Below are 27,343 nucleotides of genomic sequence, written 5' to 3' on the forward strand. Positions count from 1 at the left end.
TTTTGGCAACAGCTAAACCAATATGGCACCATAAGTTTAGCTCTCGCTGTGTTTGTTACGCAACCTGTACAGTGATTTGGGTAATAACAGCTCTGTCCAGCCTTCCCATATTCTTTTTAAGCAATGAAGTTATTTATCCGAAAAATGTGCAGTGCAAACTGGTTTATGTTAAACAGAAAATAACTACACACAGACTTAGCAACAGAGACGTAACTGCACCACCCTTTCTTGGAGCACCTCTAGATACTAATCCTGCACCCCAATCAGCATGCGAAGTGGATATTGCAGAAACATACTTTTTAACAAACTGCGTTATAATCCTTTTCTAGTGGTTGGTTACTTTAATCCCATTGTTTGTCATACTATTTTCCAATGTAATTATGCTCAGCAAGTGAGAAAGTCCGAGTCAGTGAATACTTCCAGACTGTACAGAATTATAATAACTGTTATTCTGGTTTTTTATATAACATGGACACCAGTGGTTATAGCACAGATTATTTTGCTGTCTCTCTACACAATCGCAACCTTATACTCATGTCTCAGATGCACAGGTTTATGCCTCTAATGACCAGGCATAGCTTATACTAACTCCTGTATAAACCTTTCATATATGCACTGGTTGGTACTCAGCTTAGAGCAGAAATTACAGATTCATAAGTAGCAAAGACAGTTGCTTTCAAGAAGCTCAACCTCTGGAAAAATTCTTATGCGGAACCATAATAAATTATTATAATACAGGTATGAGATCCATTATCCGGAAATCCATTATCCACTAAGCTCTGAATTACAAAAAGCTGTATCCCATAGACTCATTTTATAACATTACATTTGTATTTGTGTTTCAAACATGTCCCTTATATTTTTTGGTTAGATGGTAAGAATTACAGGTAAAATGGAAGTGCTGAGATAGAGATGAAAGATTTACCACTCTAATTGACCTACAGTGCATAGTACCCTTTGGGGCAAATTTACTAAGCGGCGAAAATTCGCAGCGAGAGCTTCGCAGGTAGCGCAACACTTCGCCAGGCGAAAATTCACTCAGACAACTATAATTAACTTAGTTCAGTGTTTGTGGGGTGTTCGGTAATGGCTCTGGCCAAGCCACACGCCAGTAATTAATGCAATACAAAAAGAATGCCAATACCTTTGGATGCTGCAATAGGGGTGATCCCAAATTTATTCCATAGTGCTTTCAGACACTACACTGCACTGCATTCTTTTTGTAACGCTAATTCACTAACATGCGAAGTTGCGTCCAGGGCACCGAACAATGGCGAAGTTGCGCTAGCGGTAATTCGGCAAAGTTGCGCTAGCGATGGCTAATTTGCATACGGAAGTTAAAGCTGAATGGGTCGTATATGTTGCAGCAAATACATTACACAAGCCCAGGGAAGCTTAAGAAAAGAAAATAGAGTTGTTATAATGCCCGACACATGAGCCCACTGTATATTTTATGTTCCATATGTTAGGAAATGTAGGGGGGAAGCCGGTTACCCCCAAAAAAATGTATGCTCTTTTGCAGCCTATCATCCTGAAAAAAGGAAAAGATGCCTTTTCGCCTGGTCTGAGGTGGCAAAGGAAAGTTGTGCGCAAACAGGTAAAGTTCAATAAAATCCGCATCTTAGTGAATTTGCGCAGTTACATACCTTCGCCAGAGCGCAACTTCGTCTGGGGATTGAGTGCGAATGAGTGCCAGCGCCAGTCTCTTTTGCTAGCAAAATTATGGCTGCACCCATTAGTAAATCTGTGAAGTTCCAAAATGACGTCACGCTGGTGAATTTTGCCAGCGTTAGTCACTTCGCCCTTTAGTAAATTTGCCCTTTTGAGTAGACAATACATATAATTTCCTACAGCCATTGTATTCTTTCTCAGTCACCCTGAAGAACTGAAGTCTGCATAATAAAAAGGATAAGGTACCGCTCTGAAAGACTAAAATGTGTATACCTGAATTACAAAAGATCTCCACAGACCGCACTGTATGGCCAAAGGAAAAGGTGCTGGAATCCTTCATCCCCACAGTAACTGTTCTACAAGTACCTGCAGTATCTAACTTGTTGTAGAGCTGACAGTAAGAATCAGCATTGCTTGCCTTAAGAGTTTGTTGATACAGAGACTTTGCCGCAACTATATAATAATGCATTGGAAGGAGACACAAGATTCAGAAACGTCTGCTTGACAAACCTGGATTATGGGTGATCATCTGGATAAAAAGTGGTTGAAAGGAACATAAAAATAACTGGGTGCTGTCCAATACTCAAAATTTACTGCTGCTATTGAATGCAGTCACAAGTGGTCCTCACATCACTTGTGTCCCAGTATTCCACAGCACTTTCAATTCTTGACCAACAGAATATGAAAAAGATTTTATGGAGAGAGATCCATTCACCCTCTAGGAGTGTAGAGTTCATTGGAGCCAGAATTGAATGTGCCCCTGTAGATGTGTATATTTAGTTAGTCAGTAAAGACAGTCAGGACAAAACCATGGACATGTGGAGGCTTGAATACCCCAAATAACTAAATGGTATATGTTAATATCATTCAAATGGACAAATCAGGAGAGATGTCTAAAAACTTCTAAAAGCCAGGTCTCTCCTGTGTATAGATGTGTCTACAGTAGGGCAATGTGAACACACAGGGCCCCGGAGAGGAGTGACCATCTTGTCAGAACAGAGTGAACCTTGAATCTTGGACCAGACACAGAAGGGTATGTTTGAGCTGAGTGTGATTCCTCTAGGGCAGGGATGTCCAACCTTTTAGCAACAAGAGCCAGATTTGGTGAGGTGAAAATGTGTGGGGGCTGACCATTCAGCCTGACATCCATTCCAATAGCTAGCTTGTGATCAGGGTCATTCACTCCTGGAGATGGACATGTACACGGCGTTTAGGAAGTGGAGTCTGTTTGGACTTATTCTCAGAGCAGTAATATTTGGGCACATGATTAGTGAAATGATCGTCTATATTGCTGCCTGTGTGCTGAAGGTGTTAGCAATAGACACGTACTGGCACATAGTGACGCACCATTCTCGCATACAGTATGTCTTTAGTTTACTGTACTGGCATGTCAGTACGTCTATTGCACCTTCAGCCCTAAAGAAGTATGTGAGAGCGGAGCGTTACTCTGTTCCAGTATGTGTCTATTGCTTAAACCTTCAGCACACAGGCAGCAGTATAGACCAAGTGACAGATCATTTCACTAATGTGCCCAAATATTACTGCTACTCACTTCATTGAGTGTCCATAAGTGTGGGGTAAGAATTAGGTGGTTGGGCTATATTGTGTGTTATTTTAGTGTGTCTATCTAAGTTAGAGTGTGTCTCTCTAGCATACATTTGGTGTATTGGTTTTACTTGATTATATTCTTATTGTGATTTTGTTGTTTTAGACCTTTTATTTCTTTTATGATTTATGTCTATGTAAATATTTTCCAATCATTATAAAATCATCTGATCTCTTTGCCAGAACAGTCTTTATTTTCATACAGTCCCATCTTACAGTCCCATTTGAGAAATCTGTGTGTAGTACATGAACATGGAATCAAATATGTCACCAAGACTATCTAACAGCAACATTCCAATCACTTAGCATCTATAGCAGTGATCCCCAACCAGTGCCTTGTGAGCAACATGTTGCTCTCCAACCCCTTGGATGTAGCCTTAAAGCAGATGCTTATTTTTTAATTCCAGACTTGAAGGCAAGTTTTGGCTGCATAAAAACCAGGTATACTGCCAGAGCCCCCTTGAGACTGCTAGTCCACATAGGGGCTGCCAAATTGGCAATATCAGCCCCTATTTGCCCCCTGGAACTTTTTCATGCTTGTGTTGCTTCCCAACTCTTTTTAAAAAATATGTGGGCACCCACGATCTACAGTGTGTGAACAAAACAGGAAAACTTCTAATATTGTCAAAGGTCTGCTGTCTCTGTACAAATCCACCTAATCCAGAGGTTTTATTTGGGTTTCCAAGTATGTGTTAGATTTAGCAAAAGTCTGTCGAGTGTATGCATCATCTCTGGTCTAATCACAGCTTGTGGGGGTGTTTTGTTGGGTTCAAGGGTATCTAGATTGCCTCAAAAAGATAAGGAAGCCATGGTATACAGGTTGCTTTTATATCATCAGCATTGTTAATTGATATTGCACCAGCAAGTTACAAAAGCCCACTACAATAATGTTTTGATAAACGGGAAATTAACAAAGAAGTGCAACATAGAACTACAATCTAAAGGGCTTGGAAACAAATGACTCATAAAGTTGAACCTCTTCAAAACTAAAAGTGCTAAGTGCAAAGAAACAAAATGCTGTCCGTGACTAATGCAACACTTTATCATTGAAATAATGTCTTGCAGGCCATGCTTGGCCCTCACATTCCTAAACCCCCCTCCGTGGTGGACTGTTACCGATTCAAACTTTCCATTAAGCCCTTCTAGAAGCTGTTTCAAGACTACCCAGAGATTGTGTGCCATCTGAGTGGGTTCTTATCAACAACCATCTTATCGACAGTGAGGTTGTGGAATGCACTGCCGGGTGATGTTATAAAGGCTGATTCAGTTAATGCCTTTAAGAATGGCTTGGATGATTTTTTGGACAGACATAATATCAAAGGCTATTGTGATACTAAACTCTATAGTTAGTATAGGTATGGGTATATAGAATTTAATTAAAAGTAGGGAGGGGTGTGTGTATGGATGCTGGGTTTTCATTAAGAGGGGTTGAACTTGATGGACTTTGTCTTTTTTCAACCCAATTTAACTATGTAACTATGTAACTATGTAACTATGTTACCTGTATTGTTTAGCTTTCTGTACCCAGGTTGAAAGGCCTTGAGCCTGACGCACCATGTTACTCCCTTACTTTTCTCATAACAATTTAAGACCAATTATTCCATTATGACGTCTATCCCTCATTAATTCCTAAAACTCCCCTTTTACCCTTTTACCTCCCTTCTCATGAATATTTGTGTACCAGAGGGTATATAATGTCTGGTCAATCCTTTGTTCTCAGTTCTGTCTCACTTGAGTACAGGACCCACGTAGCTCGTGTATGTTTATTATATACATAATAAACTTGGTTAACCCTTTGTACCTCAAGTGATCTCTGGTCTTTAGATATTTCCCCAACAATTCCATTATCATTTTCCCTCGGCTAATAGCTTCTGTGGCCATTGCCATTTCCATTTGATGGGTAAGCAACTACATAAATAAAGAAATAAGTTCTTAATTGCATGACTTGTAGTGATAATGGTTCTAAGACTGAGGAAAGACAAGATCCTGGGATGCTGTGCTACAGAAACAGGTAGAGTATTGCACTTATTTCTTCTACGTCCCTCCATGTCAGTACACATGGGCATTGCCCCTCCCAGACCTGGAGGTAGGACCTATAACATAGCCAATCAAAATTCATCATGACCTATAAGACCACATGATTTCCTCCTCACCAAAGTTATTTTTTGTATACTGGACAGGGAGGTAGGATCTCCCTCCTCACTCTTCTTTATTTTGTGGTGAATATTGAGAGAAATCAAACAGTTTTTGTTTTTTCTTTTGTATTTTTATTTTTTTACCTCTATGTGGGTACAGAGGGATGATTCCCAGGTAATGGAGACGAGTTTACCTGATGCCTCAAGACGTATAATCTGTAAATTATCGCTTATTGGGAAGAAATGCAGGTGTGGGCATACCCATGGTCCTAGCCCTGTGCTAAAATAGCCCCCCTACTATATGCCCAGCGAAGCACATGATTCAATCTAGTGCTGTTTGGGAATAGACACAGGTGTGGGCTTTCCACATTGTTATTGGCTTTTTGGACTCCCCTTTTGTTTTGAGTTACGTGAGGCTTTACAGAACTTTACAGAACTTCTGCAAAAGGGCCATGGGTATGTATATGGGCTAGTAATAACAGCCTGAAGCAGGTGAGTATGATTCTTCAGTATCCACTGTGTGTTTTAAAAATGCTCAGTGCACTGGGAGGTCTGCATGCTAATTAGCTAATTATGTCCCTCAGCTGAGAGCTATCAGGGCTTTGGCTGAAGTTTCCATCCAGCTAATTAGTCACTATCTGGTAAGGTGCAGGTGTGCCTTCGGCCCGTTGCTATTGCTGTTTAATAATTTAAGCTTGTATGGGTGACCCTGCATCTTCTGTGCAGACACAGAAGTTATATTGGCTCATGTTACTAAGGCACCTCCAGGAATGGCTAGAGGTTGCACTGCTCAAGCAGTATGGCACCTCCTTCCTTTCTTATGAGTCTGCTCTCAACAAGCACTGTTCCACCTGTCTGGATAGTCCTGCTGACAAGCCTGAGCTATCTGGTAAGGTGCCTGTTTCCTCTGACTTCTTGTATTATCTGAAGTCTTGTGTTGTGAGCTGGAGTCCTCTGTGCAAAATGCAGTATTGGCTCTTGTTACACAAGGTACTTGAAGTACTGGCTGGTGAATCCCTCTGCTGAAGCAGTGTAGTACCTGAATCCGGTGAGTATGATTTCTCAGTATCTACTGTGTGTTTGAAACATTAATTTCACTGGGAAGTCTGCATGTTAATAAGCTTAATATATGTCCCTCAGCTGAAAGCTATCAGGGTTCTAGCTGAAGTTTCCATCCTGCGGACTAGTCATTGCTGTCAGGTAAGGGGCAGATACTCCACTGTGCCTTTTTGCTACTGTTGTTTCTATTGTCCTCTATGCAGACACAGAGTTTATATTTGCATTTTATTACACAGGGTGCTTGCACGTTTTGGCTGGAGGCTTGCACTGCTGAAGCAGTAAGGTAGCCCCTTCCTTCCTTACAATGAGTCGGCTCAGTGCTGTAACCCGATGTCATTGGGTCCACAGCAAATTCATTTTAGGGCCCCTAACATAGCCAGAGGTTGTGCTTTTTTACCAATTTATATTGAAATTGCTCCTTATTTGGGCCTCATAGGGTCCCTATACCTCTTGGGCCCACCTGCAGCCGCAGGGTCTGCTTCTGCTGTAGTTGTGCCCCTAGTCTGCCCCTAAGAAGCAGCCAGCCGCCAAGGCTCTGACTGGATTGTTCTTACTAGGGATGTAGCGAACTGTTCTGCTGCGAACTAGTTCGCGCGAACTTCGACCGTTCGCGTCCGCCGAATGTTCGCGAACGTTTGGGAACGTTCGCATTTTGAGTTCGCGTTCGATTCGAATACAAGTCATTCGACCATTCGAATTCCTTCGACCGCTAAAATCGAACGATTTCCATTCGTTCGAACGATTGTAAGCATTCGATTCAATGAAAAGCATTCGATCGAATGGCTTCGATCGTTCGATTCGAATGAAAATCCTTCGATCGAATGATTAAAATCCTTCGATCGTTTGAATCGACCGATTTTAGCGGGTGTTCGAAGTTCGCGAACTGTCCGCGAACGTTCGCATTTTTTGCCGGTGTTCGCGAACGGTGTTCGCGAACACCAAATCGGCAGTTCGCTACATCCCTAGTTCTTACTGTCTAGCGCATATATTCTGGTTGTGTGCCGGTGTTACATTGACTTCTTGTATTGATATCATCTGAGGTCTCAGGTTTGTGAGCCCGAGTTCTCTGTGCAGACATAGTAGATAAGTGGCTAGGGGTTTGTCCTGCTGTAGCAGCATTGTACTGCATTTTTTCCTAGGATGTTTCCACACTTAACAGGCAGTGTTCCGATTTATATGGTGTCTTTTTGTGTGATGTAGGCCTTCTCTTAGATATTCTATTCCCATCTAGTGGTTTTTGTTAGGAGCTCAGTTGTAGTTATACTATATCTACTGACTTTGGGGGCTGTAGGTTTCCCTTCTTTAATTATTGGTAGATTGAAGGGCACTTACTGTTATGTCTGCTGGCACCTTAACAGGCTTGAAGCCAGCTTGTAGTCTATGGCCCTTTGTGTGGCCTTGTGCCTCTCGCCAGGGAGCTGGGTTTGTGTGGCCTCTGGCTTACATTATGGCCCTTGGCTTGGGTTAGAGCCCTTGTTTTGGTCCATGGCTAATGGGTCTGCTGGCCTTTTACTATGGCCCTCGGCTCATGGGTCTGCTGGCCTTTTACCATGGCCCTTGGCTCATGGGTCTGCTGGCCTTTTACAAGGGCCCTTGTTCTGCTGCCCTGTTGCATGAGCCTTTGGCTCATGTGGTCTTTTACCTGTGGCACATTTGTTTGGTTGACCTTTTACCAGGGTTATTATGGCTGCAGGCCTTTTTCCATGGCCCTTAACTTAGGTGCTTGCTTGCCTTTTACCAGGGTTCTTTGGCTGTTGGCCTTTTTCCGTGGCCCTTGGCTAAGGTGGCCGCTAGTTTTTAATATAGTCCTTGGGGGTTTGTGGCTGCCAGCCTTTGCTGTGACCTATGGTGCAAAGTCACCAGCTAGGTGGTGGCGGCTGACAGGCGTGGCTACTGTTCTTGCCGTGGCCCTTGGTGGGCATGTCTGTTTGCCTTGCGGCAATCCTTGGCAGGACTACAGCCATTGGTTTTGTCTTGTCTACAATCCTTGCAGGCATGGTTCCGGTTACACCAGCAGTAGGCTTGATTGCCTATTTGGTTGGATCTATCATGGTTTGTACCATCAGCTGGTGTTTGCTCTGAGTTTCACAGCCCATAGCTAATTTTGTTGCTGATTTGTATTCAGCAGCTGCGGTTGGTCATATGTTGTCGGCTTATAGCTAATCTTTGCTTCTGACTTACATGCATTGTTTTTGGTCTTGTATGCCACTGCTTATTATCAATAAGGCTGGTTTGTGGACCAGGGTTTTGCAAGTTCAACAACTGGCTTGTGCTCCGTTGTTGCATGTGTGGAAATTTACTTTTTTGTCAGGTGCCAGTGCAGTTGGTGACCTTGTCTCCATGGGTGGCATTCACAATAGCTGGCTTATGTACTATTGCTTGTGTATTAGAGTTCCAATCTGGTGTTTTGCATACACTGCAGCTGACGGGCATCTTGGCCTGCTAGTGTGACAATGGCCTTGCACATCTATGTTGGAATAGATAATAGCTGGCTGGTCCACCACTGGTTTGCATGTATGGTGGCTGGCTCATTGCCAGTGGATTGTGCATCATTGCTGGTTGGTACCAGTGTTTGTAGGCTATCAGCTTCTGGCATGTCTGATTTTGGATTGTGACCCCAGCTGTTTGCTGGTTCAGTAGCCTATTGGATTCAGTAGCTTCTATGAATGGTCACAGGTTTGGTTCAGTTTTTGCACAAACTGTAGCATTGTGCAGCTTGAGATGTAGTGGCCTTGGCTTTTGTGGGTGTTTTCTAGAACTGTAATTGGCTTGGGTCTGATTTGCTTGCTTGTATGGCAGTTGGCTGGGGCAACAGCATATCTTACTGGTAGATGGCCTTAAGTCACATTTGGTGGTTGGTGGAGTTACTGGGCTGTACCAGCATGGCTCTACAATGATTACAATGATATGCTGATTTAAGATAACCCAGAGTTGGTGTTCATCTAATTAAGTCTTCATTAGGTATTCTTAGCATGGAGTTGGTGGATCTTGGGCTGATCTCTGGTGTGGAGTTGACTCCGATCAGCACTGGTGTGAGCTGCTTCCATTAAGCTGCAGGACTAGGCTAATGTTGGCCAAGTCTTTTTAGGGCCACTCGCTATTGCTGAGGATCGTGTATTTCTCCAGCACTGGTGATAGATGCATATAAATTGTGTTTAGTTTCTGATCTGATTGGTTTCCTGGTGGTTTCTAGGGTGTTTTAGTTCTGAAATGGCTGTTGCCATCAGTCTGGTTATGTCCTAGGGAACCTTTTGTTTTAACAGTTGCAGGATTTTTGTTCTTCCCCAGGTGGGGTTTTATGTCGGATAACCATATTGCAGGTATCCCTCTAGTCGCTGAGGGAACATTTTTAAGCAGAATATGGCTATTCTTAATCTGCAATGCTTGATCCTCATGTGCGGCCTCTGTAATTTACATGCATGACACTCAGTTAGCTAAGGTCAGTTTTATCATGGTTCCTTCTGGAGAAATTTAAGCTTATATTTCTGACATTTGGTTGTCATGTAACATTTTCATTATATTAAAGAAAAGTTATAGGGTATTTGTATAAGGCCACAGGGCAGGGGGGCTACTTACAGTATCATATTTCACAATTATTATATATATTATTTCCCTCACTATTAAAATGCATCAGTTAATAGTGCTGCTCCAGCAGACTTCTGTACTGAAATTCCTTTTTTTCAAAAAAACTGATTTTTTTATATTTAATTTTGAAATCTGACATAGGGATGGAATTATTGTTAGATTCCCAGGTACCCCCAGTGCTCTGATAAACTTCAGCCACTCTTTACTGCTCCACTGCAAGTTTGAGTGATATCACCCCCCTCCCAGCAGCCCATCAGCAGAACAATGGGAAGGTCATCAGGAAACGGTTCCCTGACACAAGACTACCTCACTGGTAGATATAAGAACAGCACTCAATAGTAAAAATTCATGTCCCACTGCAACTCCTTCAGTTACATTGAGTAGAAGAAACAGCAGCCTGCCAGAAAGCAGTCCCATGTGCTGGCTCTTTCTGAAAGCACATGACCAGGCAAGATGACCTGAGATGGCGCCTATACACCATTATTACAACTAAAAAAAAATAAACTTGTTGGTTCTGGAATGAAATTTTATATGGTATGAGTGAATTATTTGCAGTGTAAACTGTGTAATTTAAATATAAAAACTACACCATAAAAGTCATGACAGAATCCCTTTAAAGAAATTTCGAGCTATCTTACTTATGTTATGTTAATTATATGATGTATTTCTTATTCAAATCAGGATGCTACTCCAAAACAGAAATATTTCACCTTACAGAGATAATTACTAGAAAAACCTGAATGTCCAGAAAGGGTGGGCATTGTTGCTTTTATTCAATTTCTCCTTAACAAATGTAGTTATAGGAAAATGAGAAGAAAAGATACAAAATAATATTTTCCACTTTTAGGGGTAATTTACTAAACCTCTAATTTTTCCAGATTTTTATACCCTAATGCTGCAAAAAGCCAGAATCAGAAAATCAGCGATGTTAGACCTGTGGAGGTCCTGTATATGTCAAAGGGAGAGGCACCTATCCCAATTTGATATCGTGGTCTGTGCTGGAGTTAGTCTGAAAATCCAACTTTTTCTGGGTTTTCATGCAAAAACCTGAAAAAAAACACACTTCGGGTTTTTGCACAATTTTTGTGGAGTGTTGTACCAATCTGATTTAAATCAAGTTCATTCATTAATTTATTAATTAATCCAAATCAGGCATGGGAATTTAGTCACATTTTTTTATTGGAACAATGAGATAAATTCGTATTTTAGTAAATAACCCCCTTAGTCATCGATGTCCTTCCACATCGTATCTGAATAAAGTCCTTGAGGCATCTTAGTATTACTGGGTATAATAAGCTTCATATCCAACAAACCTTAGCATGGTTACTGCGGAGCTTTCCCAACATCGCATCCCCCTGTGATCACTGTATTCTTCAGGTACAGAAATCCCCCTTAACTGTTGTTGGAGATAATAGTTTTGGTATGAGTGGAAGCTTTAAGTATCCTGGTGAATGCAGGAAAATGATTTGCCATTGGCGAGCCTCTTTCCCAATGTAAATTGTCTTTTTTAAAGATAGGAAACATATAGGTTTCTATAAAAAGTAGTGCCTTAATGCTTTGGGCATCTGGGGAAATGAACCTTTTGCTCTAATTGATTGAGCTAATGTAAACGCAGTATACTGTGTTCTTGTAAGAGGGTGTATGACAAAAACAAGATGCTGTAAGTGTTGGCCATTGCCCCACTTTTGGTTCTTTATAGTACCCCTGGGGAACCCTGTAAGCGCTGGCCAGTGCCACTCGTTTCCACTTTATAACTTTATACTTTATAACTCATGCTATGATAATGCATAGTTGTGAGCAATTTGATGATATTGCTTGTGGAAATCTGAATCGAGATCTAAAACCCTTGCTCGTTGTTCATGTGGTTCATAATGTTACCATGGGAAGGAGATTACAATAATTCCAAATAAAGTCTTTTTGACAACAACGTAAACACTAGTTGACAAATATAGCATTTTTTAAACAAAGTAAACACTAGTTGCCTAGGGCTTTTGAACAAACACCAGAGCAACAGATCACAGTTCACACAACAGAATTAGCATTATGTTTATACAATATTATTGATATACTATTTATCATACCTCTAGGCATCCATTCTCAGTTCTTTCTTCCCTTGGATGAAAACAGTGCTCGGATCTTCAAGTTGATCTTCCTTATTACACGTAAACTCTCTTGAGTGCCTATAAAGAAAAGCTTGTCAGAGGAGGCAAAGGAGCCACACTAGTCACTACTGGGCACCCACAGCCTTGGACTGGAGGAGTAATAGGACTCATTCACCAACTGAATAATGAATAATCTGGTAAGTGCATGTATTAACACATACCAGAATATAAAAAATATGCATGAATATATAGAAGCAAAAGTTAGCCCACTCTGTTAAAGGAGAACTAAACTCTAAAAATGAATATGGCTAAAAATGGCATATTTTATACACTGCACTTATTGCACCAGCCTAAAATAATGTACATTATTTCTAGCCTACCTCTTTAGTTAAGCTTTAGTTCTTCTTTAAGACTGATCTGAGAAACTTTGCCAATTATTTTAGTTGCATCATACACTACAGGTATGGGATCCATTATCTGAAATCCCATTATACATAAAGCTACAAATTACGGGAAGGCCATATCCCATAGACTCAATTTTAATCAAATAATTCCCTTTCTATAAAAATTGTTTCCTTTTTCTTTATAATAATACATCATTAATCCTTATTGGAGGCCACACAATCTTGCTGGGTTTAGTTAACGTTTCAATGATTTTCAAGTAGACTTAAGGTATGGAGATCCAAATTGCAGAAAGGTCCCTTACCTGGAAAACCCCAGGCCCCTAGAATTCCGGATAACAGGTCCCATATCTGGAGTATTTAAAGAACTGTAAAAAATAATTTTAATGAGCTTTCATGGTGCCATATATTACAATATATTATATTACATACATAGTAACATATTAAGTCAGGTTGAAAAAAAGACACGTCCATCAAGTTCAACCTTTTAACTCTATTTTAACCTGCCTAATTGCTAGTTGATCCAGAGGAATTAAAAAAAAAAAGAAAACCCCATTTGAAGTCTCTCCAATTTGCCTCAGAGGGGGAAAAAATCCTTACTGACTCCACAATGGCAATCGGAATAGTCTCTGGATCAACTTGTACTATGAGCTATCTATGTACTATGATATATCTAAAAAGATTTATGACCCTACCCAGAAGGAGCACAATGCATTGCAAAATAGATCACAACTGTCCCTATCAGCTGTAAATCTTTTGGCACCTTCTATCATTTATTGCTATTGGGTAAAGCAATGTGCCTCCAAATCACACAACAATTAATACCACCTCTTGGGATCCCAAAAGTAATGCAGTTATGGGTTCTGGGAGGATTTATGGATATAGTTTTCCCCTTGATTTTGATCACTATTGTTTAAATCTACTGAAATACATATAAATTCAATCAGAATAACCTTCAGAGGCAGATTTTATCAAGGGTAAAATAGTCAATAATTCGAATTTACGAGTTTAAAAATTCACACATTAAAATTTGAATCCCTTTATTCGAATGTAGATTTGAATGTGAGATTTGACACCAGTCCTAATTTGAATATTCGCCATCTAAAACCTGCCAAATTCATGTACATGTCAATGGCAGAGGTCTGTTGAACCATTTGGAGATGTTAATAGCCTTCCTGACATTTTTTTTGGTAGAAAATGTTGATTTGCACAAATGGAATTAAAAACGAATAGAATACGATTAGCCATTTGAATTTTTCCTAAATAACCTCCCAGTCGAATTGTAAATATATTCAAGTTTAAAAAAATTCACAAGAATTCGAAATTCGACCTTTGATAAATCAAACCTTTGAATTTTGGGCTTCATCTGTATCTGTCAATTTCTACATTTTCAGACAGAAGGGTCAACATTTCCTGAAGGGGAAGGCTTGATGCCACAGAATCCTTGCATCGACAGCCCTGACTTTACTGAAATCTCAGATCCGATCCGTTACACCAGTTTTGTGTTATCTGTACTCACCTGTGTCCTGGGCTTAGTGGGCAATGCTCTTGTTATCTGGGTTACCGGATTCCACATGAAGAAACACGTTGGCAAGATTTGGTTCCTGAACTTGGCTGTGGCAGATATTGTCTTTGTCTTCTGTTTGCCTCTTTATTGTGTTGCCTTATTTACAGACAAGTGGCTATTCGGACGATATCTATGTAAAGTATATAATTATGTATCTACGTGTAATATGTATGCAAGTATTTTTATCATAACTACCCTAACCATCAACAGGGTTTTGGCGACGGCTAAACCAATATGGCATCATAAGTTTAGCTCTCGCTGTATTTGTTACGCAACCTGTACAGTGATTTGGGTAATAACAGCTCTGTCCAGCCTTCCCATATTCTTTTTAAGCGATGAAGTTATTTATCAGGAAAATGTGCAGTGCAAACTGGTTTATGTTAAACAGAGAATAACTACACACAGACTTAGCAACAGAGACTTAACTGCACCACCCAGTTTTGGAGCACTTCTAGATACTTATCTTGCACCCCAATCAGCATGCGAAGTGGATATTGCAGAAACATACTTTTTAACAAACTGCGTTATAATTCCTTTTCTAGTGGTTGGTTACTTTATCCCATTGTTTGTCATACTATTTTCCAATGTAATTATTGCTCAGCAAGTGAGAAAGTCCGAGTCAGTGAATACTTCCAGACTGTACAGAATTATAATAACAGTGATTCTGGTGTCCATTTATAACATGGACACCAGTGGTTATAGCACAGATTATTTTGCTGGTCTCTCTGCACAATCGCAACCTTATACTCATGTCTCAGATGCACAGGTTTATGCCTCTAATGACCAGCATAGCTTATACTAACTCCTGTATAAACCCTTTCATATATGCACTGGTTGGTACTCAGCTTAGAGCAGAAATTACAGATTTCATAAGTAGCAAAATACTTTCAAGAAGCTCAACCTCTGGAAAATGTTATGCGGAACCATAATAAATTATTATAATACAGGTTTGAGATGCATTATCCGGAAATCCATTATCCACTAAGCTCTGAATTACGGAAAAGCTGTATCCCATAGACTCCATTTTATCTAAAAAACTGCAAACTGCAAAAACTGCAATTTCTAAAAAATGATTTCCTTTTTCTCTGTCATAATAAAACAGTACCTTGTACTTAATCCCAACTAAAATATAAATAATCCTTACTCGAAGCAAAACCAGCCTATTGGGTTTAATTAATGATGATTAACGATTAATGATTTTCTAGTAGTCTTAAGGTATAAAGATCCAAATTACAGAAAGAGCCGTTACCTGAAAAAAAACACCAGAGGGCAGATATACTAAAGGGCGAATTGTCGCCAGAAACTTCCTCACACCCATCACTACACTTTACAGGCACAAATGCGCTCAGACTACGCTAATTCACTTAAATGCAGAGTTCCGTCGTGGGCGCTGAATGCTAGCGACTTTTTGATAGCGTTACTTCGGCAATGTGAGCCTTTGATAGTGAAGATGCCCTAGTGTTCATTTCTGCCTAGCGAAACTTCGATAGGGATCTTGCGTTCAACGGACATCTTTATGTTTAATGTTGGTGCATATCCTAACAAATTACACCTTTATAAACACATGTCCAGGGAACCTTAATAAAGACAATAGAGTTATTCTAATGCCCTACACGTGTGCACAATGTAAAATTAATGTTCCAGATATATATTAGCAAATGCATGGGGAAAACCGGTTTCCCAAAAAAACGTTTGTTAGGTCCTTTGCAGGCAATCAGGCTGAAAAAAGGAAAAGACGCCAGAGTCTTTTGTACTTTGATGCATTTTTGGCACACAGAATATAATGTAAGTGACAGTGAGGAAGATCTATCTACTTTAATGCACTTCACCTGGTCTTAGGTGGCAAAGGCAACTCTGGCAAAATCAGTAACATTCAAAATCTGCATTTTAGTGAATTTGCGGAGTAGCGTCCATTCGCCACAGCGAGAAGTTGCCTGGCGATAGAGTGCGAATGACAGCTAGTGCCAATCTCTTTCGATAGTGAATCATTGATGTCCCTGCGGGTAGCAACACTGGTGAAAAGTCACTAGTATTAGCCACTTTGCCCTTTAGTAAATCTGCCCCCAGGTCCCATACATTCTGAATAACAGATCCCATACCTGTACGTGTGTGTGTGTGTGTGTGTGTATATATATATATATATATATATATATATATATATATATATATATATATATATATATATATATATATATATAAATTTAAAAGTAGTGGTTATCTTTTTCCTGTATAAAGGCCAAGCTTATTGGGTTCATTGAAGTTGTTAAGGACATCAGTGGGCTGCGCATTTGTTCATGACTGGCGTAAAAGCACAAATTACATTTTTGGCATTCCATTGACAAGGTATAAAATTTATACTAGCATAAGGTACATTAAATTTAAGTCCACCGACAAATATATATCAGCTTCTGGTGAAATGGGCATAACCTATTCCACCTGCTTAATATCTCCTGCACTTTGGTTACACTAGGCCACCCACCTAAAATCACAATATATAGAACCTCATTAGGCTCTTATATCACTATAAACACTAAAAAGTACAATTGTAATGACAAGTAATTCACATTTTCTCACTTGCCTTTATGCAAAATGACCACCTGTTCAATAACCAGCTTAACCCATCCCTACGCTCTAAAAGGAGCTTTGTGGCTTCCATAGAAGATTGCACAAAGACATGTACATGTTGTAACACATCTGTCCTTTATAAGCAAAACCATTGTCACATAGATAGGGTGGAAGTGCAGTAAATGTAAAAACTTTTGGGGCTCTATTGTTATTGCTTTGGTTGCTTTTGAACAATGTCAACAACTATGATATTCCTCCCACATAAATATAAATTAACAATTATTTGCACAGAATGCATTTAAACAGAGTATAAATACTTTTTAATAAGCTAAGATGGTGGCTGTTTGCTGCGGTTGTGCTTTGCCATTAACTAAGAGAACACATGACATATGGGGTTTATTTGCTGTTCATACTGTACCTTTGGCATTAACATCAAGGATAATGAAGAGCTGTACAGAGAAGTGTAACAAATAAATCCTGACTCCTTGCTATATTGCACTGTACAATTTGTTTTTGTTTGACAACATTTCTTAACAATGGGTACGTGTGCCAATAAATACTGATCAAACAGGCCTTCCAATTACATGGTAATGTAATATAATATGTATTAAAGCATGTTTTCAGCATTATGTGTGGCTTTAATTATATACCTCATTATTCCAGTGTCTCTTGTATGGTTCAAGGGAATATATAATATGCAATTACTTGTGGCCAAGGTGAAGAGTCATGAAAGTCATACCTAGCAATTCAGAAAACTATATCCAAGTTTCAAAACCTTTTTCAATTGGGAAACAAGTCAAATGCACAGTTATATTGATAAATCTGAAAAATGCATTAACAATTTATAAAATGTATTTGAGATTTGATAAATGCTTTGTGTAAAAGGTCACCGACACAGGTCTACATTAATTGCCCGTCTGGACTCTCCAGAAAGAGTTGGTCGATTATTGGTACATCTAAGGGGCCAAAGCTACAGTTGTATTGGCTATGCTGACCTATCAGGAGAGGACTATATCAACAGCTGGATGCAGTCCTTACCCAACAGGATTTTCAAACTTCAAATAGATACCTGTGGCTAGTCTCCAGGCATGTACTGATCATCAAGGCCAATGCCAAGTTGGCAGGTAATGTTGGCTCATGTATGGCCAACTGTATTTAAATCATTTGACTGCTATTAATATTTTTAGGGGGGTTGGCGCATCCCCTAAATGACAGCTAACTTATAAAACCACTATACATACGGTACTAATCCCACTTATTTTTCCCTACCAACAATCAGGACTAGGAAAGACTAGTCCATTGTTATGTTATTTGCTCTTCTTTTAAGGGCCACACTAGGCATGAAACATTTAAATGTTGTGGGTAAATTGGGTCACAGCCCTGCTTGCAGAATTTGGTTTTGAGTGAATACAGGTATTAAAGAATACGTTAGGCTTGGGTGTGGGATTGACTTTTTCTAAATTGTACAATAGTAGTCAATTGCCTTCTCATCTCTTTAAAAAGGATGATACAACGGGGAGCTCAATTTAATACATTTAATTTAAAATCTTATAGTATCTCATAGTCTTTTTTCGACATGTCTTGACAAATGAGTCCATAAAATTGCTTAACAATGTTCAAGAATTGTTCAGTATAAAATAAAAACTGGGCAAATATATTCTAAAGGGATGCTGTCATGGGAAAAACATTTTTTTTTCAAAATGAATCAGTTAATAGTGCTGCTCCAGCAGAATTCTGCACTGAAATCCATTTCTCAAAAGAGCAAACAGATTTTTTTATATTCAATTTTGAAATCTGATCATCATCCTCGGCTACCAAAACATAACATATTGGCAACGAGATGTTTCTTCTACCTCTGCAGCAGTCTGCAGCTTTTCTTCCAAACCCTGGTGAGCCTACCATTCCTTTAACTGCTTGGATCTGTATGTTTGAAAATTACATTATTGCTGCTGGCCAAGGGGAGATTTGTGCTGCTAGAAAGCGTGCTTTACTTATTCACTGCTTGGGAGCAGAGTGACAACTTATATTCTATGAATTACCATTAGCTGATGATACTTATAAAACTGCACTTACTGCTATAAACAACTTTCCGTGCCAAGATTAAATGTGGTGCCTGAAAGACATAAATTCTGCCAACGTGAACAACGTAATGTCGAATCCACAGAACAATTTGTAGCAGCTTTGAGAGAGCTGGTTGTTACCTGTGAGTTTGGGAATCTAACAGATGAAATGCTAAGAGACCAAATAGTGTAAAAAACAAACTTACCTTGCATTAGAGAGAGACTGCTCCTAGAGCAGGATTTAACCCTTGCAAAGGCTATTACAGTTGCTAGCCAAATTGAAACAGCAGTGGCAGAGGCTAAAACTCTCAGTCAGGGAACTGCTGGGAATGTACAGACTGTGAATCCAGCATGTGGCCTAATAATGCACAGTCACAGGCAAAATACAGTGCAAAGGAAACGGATTCAAATACACACCAAAACCATGCAGCAAAAACAAATAAAAAATACTGCTTTCGCTGTGGTTCAACACAACACACTGCAAATTACTGTATGCTACATGTTCTTTAAAAGCTGTACAGTGCCACAAATGCAAAAAAGTAGGATGTTTTGCTAAGATCTGCCATAGTTCTGGTATTAAGTGTGGATAAAGCTGATACATTTATTCCAGACAAGTTTATGGGGCAAATTTACTTACCTCCGAAATTGCACCAGCGATAGCTTCGCTGACATCGCAACACTTTGCCAGGCAGAGATTCACCAGGACAACGCTAATTCACAAAAATCCGAAGCTGCGTCCAGGGTACCGAACGCTTGTGATGTTGCGCTAGTGATTATACGATAAGCAGTTCAAAGTTACGATAGCGGTGCCTAATTAGCAGTTAAAGTACATGGGACATATATGTTGCAGCAACTACACTACACAAGGATAGGGAACCTTAATAAAATAAAATAGAGGTGTTATATTGCCCTACACATGTGCCCACTGTATAGTTTAGGTGCCATATGTTAGGAAATGTAGGGGGGAAGGAGGGTACCCCAAAAAATTAATGATCTTTTTCAGCCTATCACCCTGTAAAAAGTAAAAGACTTTCTATCTACTCTATTGCATTTCTCCTGGTCTGAGGTGGCAAAGGCAAGTCTGGTGCAAGTGGTAATGTTCGGTAAAATCCACATCTTAGTGAATTTGTGTAGTTACATCCATTCGCCAGAGTGAAAATTTGCCTGTGTTAGAGTGCGAAGTAGCGCTAGAGTCTATCTCCTTCGCTAGCAAATTTACGCCAGCACCCATTAGTAAATTGGCGAAGTACTGAAATGACGGATCGCTGGTGAATTTACGCAAGCTTTAGTCACTTTACCCTTTAGTAAATTTGCCCCTACTGTCTATGTCAATACTGCTTCTGCTGACAAGGGACACTCCATTAACCTGATACTTGATAAAGATTCAGCTGTTTCTATACTACCAAAGGATGTTTTCTTGAAATACTTTGCAAAAGATCCACTTGTTGCACCTGCCCTGAGACTGGTCAGTTACTTAAAGGATCCAATCCCTGTGCTTGGTTGCTTGCCAGTGACTGTACAATTTGAATCAAATACTGCAAAATGTGACTTTTACATTGCGAATAAGGGTACTGCTATACTTGGAAGGGATCTCTTTGCTGCATTAAACCTACAATTAGTTGATGGTCTCATTACTACAGCATCAGTGACTGCCACACAGCCTGTGTCTACAATTTCACCACAAAACAACACTTCACTGGGCTGTGCAAAGAACTTGTACACAAAGTTAAGTTGAGACCAGATGTAAAACCAGTACGCCAGAAATTGAGGCGATTGCCCTACTCTATAAGGGAGACTGTCTCACAGGAACTAAAGAAACTGGTAGAGCAAGATGTGATTGAAAAATCAGAATCCTCTGAATGGGTTTCACCAATTGTTGTAACAATGAAGAAAACTGGAGCTATTTAATTGTGTGTTAATCTCCATGAACCTAATAAAGCAGTTGTTATGGTTAATAATCCCTTGCCACACATAGAGGAAGTATTTTCAGAACTCTGAGGAACAAAATTCTTTTCTACCCTGGATCTTCAGAGTGCTTATCATCAAGTGTTACTGCATGAGAAAAGCAGAGATCTCACTGCATTTATCACTCATGAATGTTTGTTTCGGTTCAAGCATGTACTTTATGGACTGGCTTCAGCACCGAGTTGTTTTCAAAGACTGTCTTCTATACTCCATGGCATACCTGGTGTACAATGGTACTTGGATGATATAATTGTCTATGCTCTTCATGACAAGTATCTAAAAAATGTTCTGAAATGCATTGATTCTGCAGGACTGAAACTGAAATTTTCCAAATGCCACTTCAGACAAACTCAGCTGTCTCTATTTCTGGGTCATATAATTTCACAAGATGGATTACTGCCTGACCCTGACCATGTCAACGCTGTTACACAAGCACCTACTACATCTGATTTCCAGACCTTATGAGCTTTCTTAGGTCTTACTTCATGGTATTCTAAGTTTATTCCCAACTATGCTTCAGTTGTGGAGCCACTTAGAGCACTGCTACGTGGAACTTTAACTCAGAGACTGCTCAACATAGCTTTGAAATAGTGAAACGGCTAATTGAACAGTCCAGCGCTAGCTTTATTTGATCCTGCACTACCCACTATGGTTATTACAGACACTTCAGACTATGACATTGGTGCAGTTCTCGAACAGATCCATGCTGATCATACAGAGAAAACTGTTGCATTTGCATCCAGAACACTTACAGAGGCAGAGCATAAGTATTTAACTGTTGAAAAAGAAGCTCTAGCATGTGTTTGGGCAACAGAAAAATGGAGAACCTACCTATGGGGTAGAGAATTTACCTTTTGCACTGATCATAGCCATTTAACTACACTGCTTACAACAAAGGGACTAGGAAGAGCTGGAATGCGTATAGCTAGATGGTCAGCAAGGCTACTGAATTTCAACTACAAAATGCAATACAAACCAGGTTTGAAAAATGTTACTGCTGATTGTTTGTCACATTTACCTTTACCTGCAGCTTCTGATACACTGGATGAGGACATAGAAGTTGTAGCATTGACTGATTTACTATCATCTACAGTTACAGCTGCTGATTTTAAGCAAGCTTGCCTCACATGTCCAATTCAAGTTAAACTACGGGACATCTTACAAAGCAAATAGCCAAATGCTGAGAAGAAACTCAGTCCTGACCTTCAACCTTACTACAAGATTAGACATGAACTGTCCTTGGTAGATGGCTATGTTGTCTGCGGAGCTCACCGCTTACTGGTACCAGAGACCTTGCGAGAAAAGCTCATACAACTTGCACATGAGAGTCATCAAGCGAATGTATGTACAAAACAAAGACTACGAGAACTATACTGGTGGCCAGCAATGGATGCCAATGTGGTAACTGCCATTTATTCTTGTGTTACTTCATGCGGTACTATTTCCTAATTCAGCATGGGAAAAACTTGCTATTGATATTGTGGGTTCATTTGCAGATGCTGCTATAGACTGTAGATATGCTATAACCTTGATAGACTATTACAGTAAATTACCTGAAATTGCATTTGTTTCTCATATAACATCAGCTACAGTAATAACATTTCTGTCTACAGTCTTCAGCAGAGAAGGTAATCCGAAGGAGTTAAAATTAGACAACAGACCACAGTTTTTCTCATCCGAGTTTGAATTCTTTCTGAGAGAGAGGAACATTGCGAATCGGTAATCTTCAGTGTATTAACCACAAGCAAATGGAGAAATCGAGCGATTCAACAAAAGTCTGAAAGAAGCACTATAAACAGCAAATCTTACTGGGAAATCTTGGAAAGTATTAACAACAGAGTTTCTACATAACTACAGAGCAACGCACCATGCAACACCCCAATCATCTCCAGCTGAATTATTACATGGCAGACAGATGCGCACTAAGTTACATGTTGCAAACATCAAACTTCTACAAAATACTGTGCCTACAAAATCATCTACTGCTGACTGTCAAACGTCAACAAGCCAAATACAAGGCTTATGCTGACAAAAAACGTGGTGCAGGAGAAGTGCACTTTCAGCCTGGATCTTTAGAAACCAGGACTATTGAAACAAGGACAATCTAAATTTACTACACCACTTGAAGTGAGACGCAAGCGAGGACCATGCACATATGAACTGTCTGATGGATGCATATGGAATGCAAGTCGTCTTGCTCCTGTTAGGAATGACTTTGGAGAAGCTCCATTTGAAGGACATTTTCCTACTCCTGATGCCAACTGCAATAGACCCGAGAAAAGTGAACCTATAAAGAGTACTGATAGAATCAGAAAACTTCCTGCATGGACCAAGGGCTATGTGATGTAAATAATGCATAATATTGCTTTAAGATGCATACTGTTTAATTGTTGTTGTTTATAACATTTGCCCAAATGCTTTCCTACTATAGGGGGAATATGTGGTGTTTATACAAAGGGTCTGTATGTGTCACTGTGCACAAGAGTTATACTGTGTACATAGTACTTTCTATACTGCTTAAAAGTATTAGAGTTGAAGCTACTGTTGAAGTGTAATGGCTGCATGAACCTGCTAATAAAACACTGTTATACTCTACTCATCCTCGGCTACCAAAACAGGCATTGATAAATTGAAGAAAAATCTTCTGCAACTAGAGACCAAATGGATCTTTTTCCTTTCCAGATGGTTTAAATAGTGAATACGATGTAACATGCTTCTTCCTTTAGGGCTTATCTGTTTACCACATATTGAAACCCCAGGTCTGATATTAGCCTTTCAATTTGAGATAAAGCAATAATGTTCCCTATCAGAAAGTTCCTAGCTTGAGCAGATACTTTAATATCGATTTTATTGCTTTACACTTACTATTTATACCTTAATATATACTTTCCTAATAAAATCTTCTGCTAACAATACTTTTTTTGAATTTTCAACAATGTGTTACCTGCTAATATTTAGTACCCATTACTAAATCACAATCCGAGTGTGTATGTGGTGTTTCAACATGGTTTCTTTCACTTAACTTGGTCTTATGAGCAAGAATTCAGATATCTCTATTATTATAGATATATATTTTAACATTTGTACTGGTGGAATCTGAACTACATAATCCACTTCATTAGTTAAAGCTTAGTCTAATTTGATTTCACCTTAATTTCCATTATTATCACATATATTTTGATTGCTTATGGACCAGTATGATGTAATGTATTTTAATTGGTCAACACCCCTTTATGAAGGATTGTACTGAGGGGAGACCACTAGCCTATGAGTCAATGTCCACTCCAGACACGAAACGCTTCAGGCTTATATATGTCCTAATAAAGATTTTTTTAATTTAGAATAAAGAATTTTTACTTTTGGCTACTACTATTGGATGATCTCTTCCTATATCTGAATGCTTTATATATTCAAGGTTTTTGGCACATAAACTATATTTAAAGTATTTTCTATTTTGCACAGCCTATCTATTTACCCAGTTTTTTTTTGCTCCAATGTTGGACTACAGTTTGTTCTGTAGTTACTCTTGTAAAAGGTGAGAACATCCACTGTAGTAAAGGACATTTTAGCCACAATAAGCTTCACAAATGTTTTAGGATTGTCTAAAGGTACAATTACCAAACTATTAAACCAAGATTATTTGAAAATGACGTCTTAATTTTCATTTTCATATTCTCCCAATGGATGAAAGGCTGCTCTCTGAAAATCTCTGTCACTACTTCTGAGACCGATATAATAATAAAAAAAATAACCTTCAAGACACAGAAGGCAGCAGTAACCAATCACCAATTGGCAAATACACATTGTTTGTGATGTCTATTCTAACCTGTGTCATTGGTTTGACCCGGAATGTGATAGTCTTCTGTGTTATTGGATTTATTCTGAAGACCCATAAATGCAAGATCTGGCTTCTGAACTTTGCCTTTGCCAATTTTTTATTTCTTCTGTGCATACCACTTGATGTTGTTGCATCTGGACTCATTTGCATCTGGATCTGCTCAGTCATTTGGTCAATAACAGTGATTTTTAGTTTTTCCGTAAAATTATTTAGCAGTTCTTCTAATGATGTAAATAATGAGTGCAGATGGTATGATTTTAGGAGCAATCAACAAAATATTAGTAGAGAGGATTATGATGAGATGGCCTCTGGAGGATGCAGCACAGTCTTTTATAACCCCAATAATGAATATCAGTGGCTCTCACATATCTGTAAGCATTGTAAAGACAGTGATTGCTGTTTAAGTGCAGAGATGAATGTATTATGAATTTACCTTATCTCTTTAGCAAAATCTGTAATTATCCCATTGATCCAATTTGGCTGTTTTATTCCTCTGTGCATTCTTGTGTTTTCTAACCTCACTATTGATTACAGTGGTCCTATTTTATTTCCTTAGCTGGTCTCCAAGTTCATAGGGCTGATTATTCTGGTCAAAGCAATTTTCAGCATGGATTTCGCACCGTTTATTAAAATTTGTACGTATATGCCTACGCTGGAAAGTATATCTGATTCCAACTGCTGCCTTAGCCCCCTCATTTTTGTGTTAGTCGACCAAAGGGTCCAAAATGTGCTCACATGTTCCAAGACTGCAGTCACATGTGACAACAGAGGACTTAAAATTAAGTTTGCAGCATGAACAAAGAAAGACCAAATTAATACAGGGATCCCATTATTATCAAAGATTAATATCTCTACCAGCACATGATGTTATAGTATATATCATTTGCTAATATATCTATTTTCAAGAAGAGAATCTAAAATATGTGCCCTAAAGGAAGGAGTATCTTCTGGTATTTCTGACACTGTTGCCTTCAGGTTGATAATATTCATAATATATATATATAGACAGGCAAGGGTCAGGATTGCAGAGTTCAAAATAGTCAGGCAGGCAAGGGTCAAAACCAGTTTACACAATGGGATTCACAAAGAATAAACACCCAGGAACTAATCTAGTTAGACCTAACAACGGGCCACGAGTTCAAGCCAGAATCCATATACATTTGAATTTCGCTCCATGCACGATGACGTCACTCACTGCCGGCATAAACCCGGAAGTGTGCGGCTGTGCGCACCATAGATGAACCGACGTTTGGGGAAAGAGGAAACATAACTGTAAATGTTTAGATAAATGTGCTGTCTTCTTAAACATGCCTTAACTACAGAGGGGCCAATTCACTAAGATTCGTAGTTGCGCCAGCGTCTGCGAATTTTTGCCAGCGCTACGCAAATTCACTAAAATCCGAAGTTGTGCTCAGGGGAAGCGTAAGGTTGCGAAGTTGCACTAGCGTTAATTTGCCAGGCAAAGCGAAGTTACGCTAGCGATGCTTAATTTGCATACGGCGCCAAATTGAATTTACAATGGAGGTATATGTAGCATCACTACACAAGCCTGGGAATCCTTCAAAACATCAAATAAAAAATTTATTTTGCCCTACACATGTGCCCACTGTATAGTTAAGGTGCCACGAGTTAGGAAATGTAGGGGGGAAGGAGGGTAGCCCCAAAAAAAATTTCGAACTTTTTCACCCATAAAAAAAGAAAAAATGCCAGCGTTTTTTGGGACTTAGAAAAAATTTGAACTTTTTTTGAAGCAATCCCTATCTACTCTATTGCACTTCGCCTGGTCTGAGGTGGCGAAGGAAGTCTGGCGTAAAAGGTAGCGTTCAGAAAAATGCGCGCGTTAGTGAATTTGCGTAGTTAGGTCCATTGCGCAAATTCGCCAGGTGCAAATTCGCCAGGCGTAAGGGTGTGAAGTAACACTAGCGAATTTACGCCAGTGTCCGTTAGTGAATCGGCGAATTAATGAAAATGCGCTACACTATCGTTAGGCGCTTCGTCCTTTAGTAACTTTGCCCCATAATAGTGTTATTGATTGTACACTGTCACAATAAATGATTTTTCTTTTTGACAAGTTGCACATGGTAGTGATTGTGATTGTCCCAAGGAAATAAAGCCACTCAAATTCACAGAAGCACAATATCCTTAGTACAAGTGCAGAGCTAATTACACCTCCCAGATATCATGACAAACTATAGTTGTGATTGTCTATGAGCTACATTAGGAATGGTACAGTATCTCATCCACAGACTTAAACTCGTATGTCAAGATTTATTTTGATAATGGGGCAAACTTTATAATGTTTAGTTCCGAAGGCTCACCTCGTCCCACCATGCTTTTTCTTTTAAAAAGAACCTGAAAAATCACGTATCCAATGAAAGGAAAGCTGATGTGCCATGGTGATAAGTGCGTTGTCTAATTTAATCTATATCAGTCTTATGATAAAATAAGACTGAGGTAGAGTTAGACCAATATAATCATACTGCAGGTATGCTGTAGACCTACATGTAAGGGTAGGAAGGGGTTAACACCGTTACCATGGAAACCCAGCTTGATCCAAAGATTGAAGTCCACACACTTGACTATAAAACAAACTTGAAATGTTTATTTGGTACACTTTCCTTACATCAGTTGGACTCTTTCTCGCCAAATGTACAGAGGTTTTCCCCGAAACAGGACATCCCTTTGGGTGTGTCTCCCCCTTTAAATACCATCCTCAATTAAACATTACCCTGACACTTACTGTTCATGTGCTGCTCTTAATTCTGTGCATGTGCCTTCCCTCTGCTATCC

The 27,343-nt window shown here is 39.4% G+C and overlaps 1 protein-coding gene across 2 annotated transcripts in view; it reads left to right on the forward strand.

The window, feature by feature from the left end:
* The window catches only part of LOC108705387 (chemokine-like receptor 1), a 28,513-nt gene extending 13,389 nt beyond the window's left edge, over nucleotides 1-15,124 (forward strand). Inside the window, exons 2-3 of one of the 2 annotated variants that reach the window (XM_041576514.1) lie at nucleotides 12,143-12,354; nucleotides 13,953-15,124. In XM_041576514.1, the coding sequence (XP_041432448.1) occupies nucleotides 12,343-12,354; nucleotides 13,953-14,927 (987 nt within the window). In that variant the 5' untranslated portion in view covers nucleotides 12,143-12,342 and the 3' untranslated portion in view covers nucleotides 14,928-15,124. The remainder of the gene's footprint in view (nucleotides 1-12,142; nucleotides 12,355-13,952) is intronic. The other variant, XM_041576515.1, reaches the window with a different exon arrangement.
* Nucleotides 15,125-27,343: the final 12,219 nt, after the last annotated feature.

Source organism: Xenopus laevis, chromosome 9_10L (assembly GCF_017654675.1).
Source record: "Xenopus laevis strain J_2021 chromosome 9_10L, Xenopus_laevis_v10.1, whole genome shotgun sequence".
NCBI lineage: Eukaryota > Metazoa > Chordata > Amphibia > Anura > Pipidae > Xenopus > Xenopus laevis.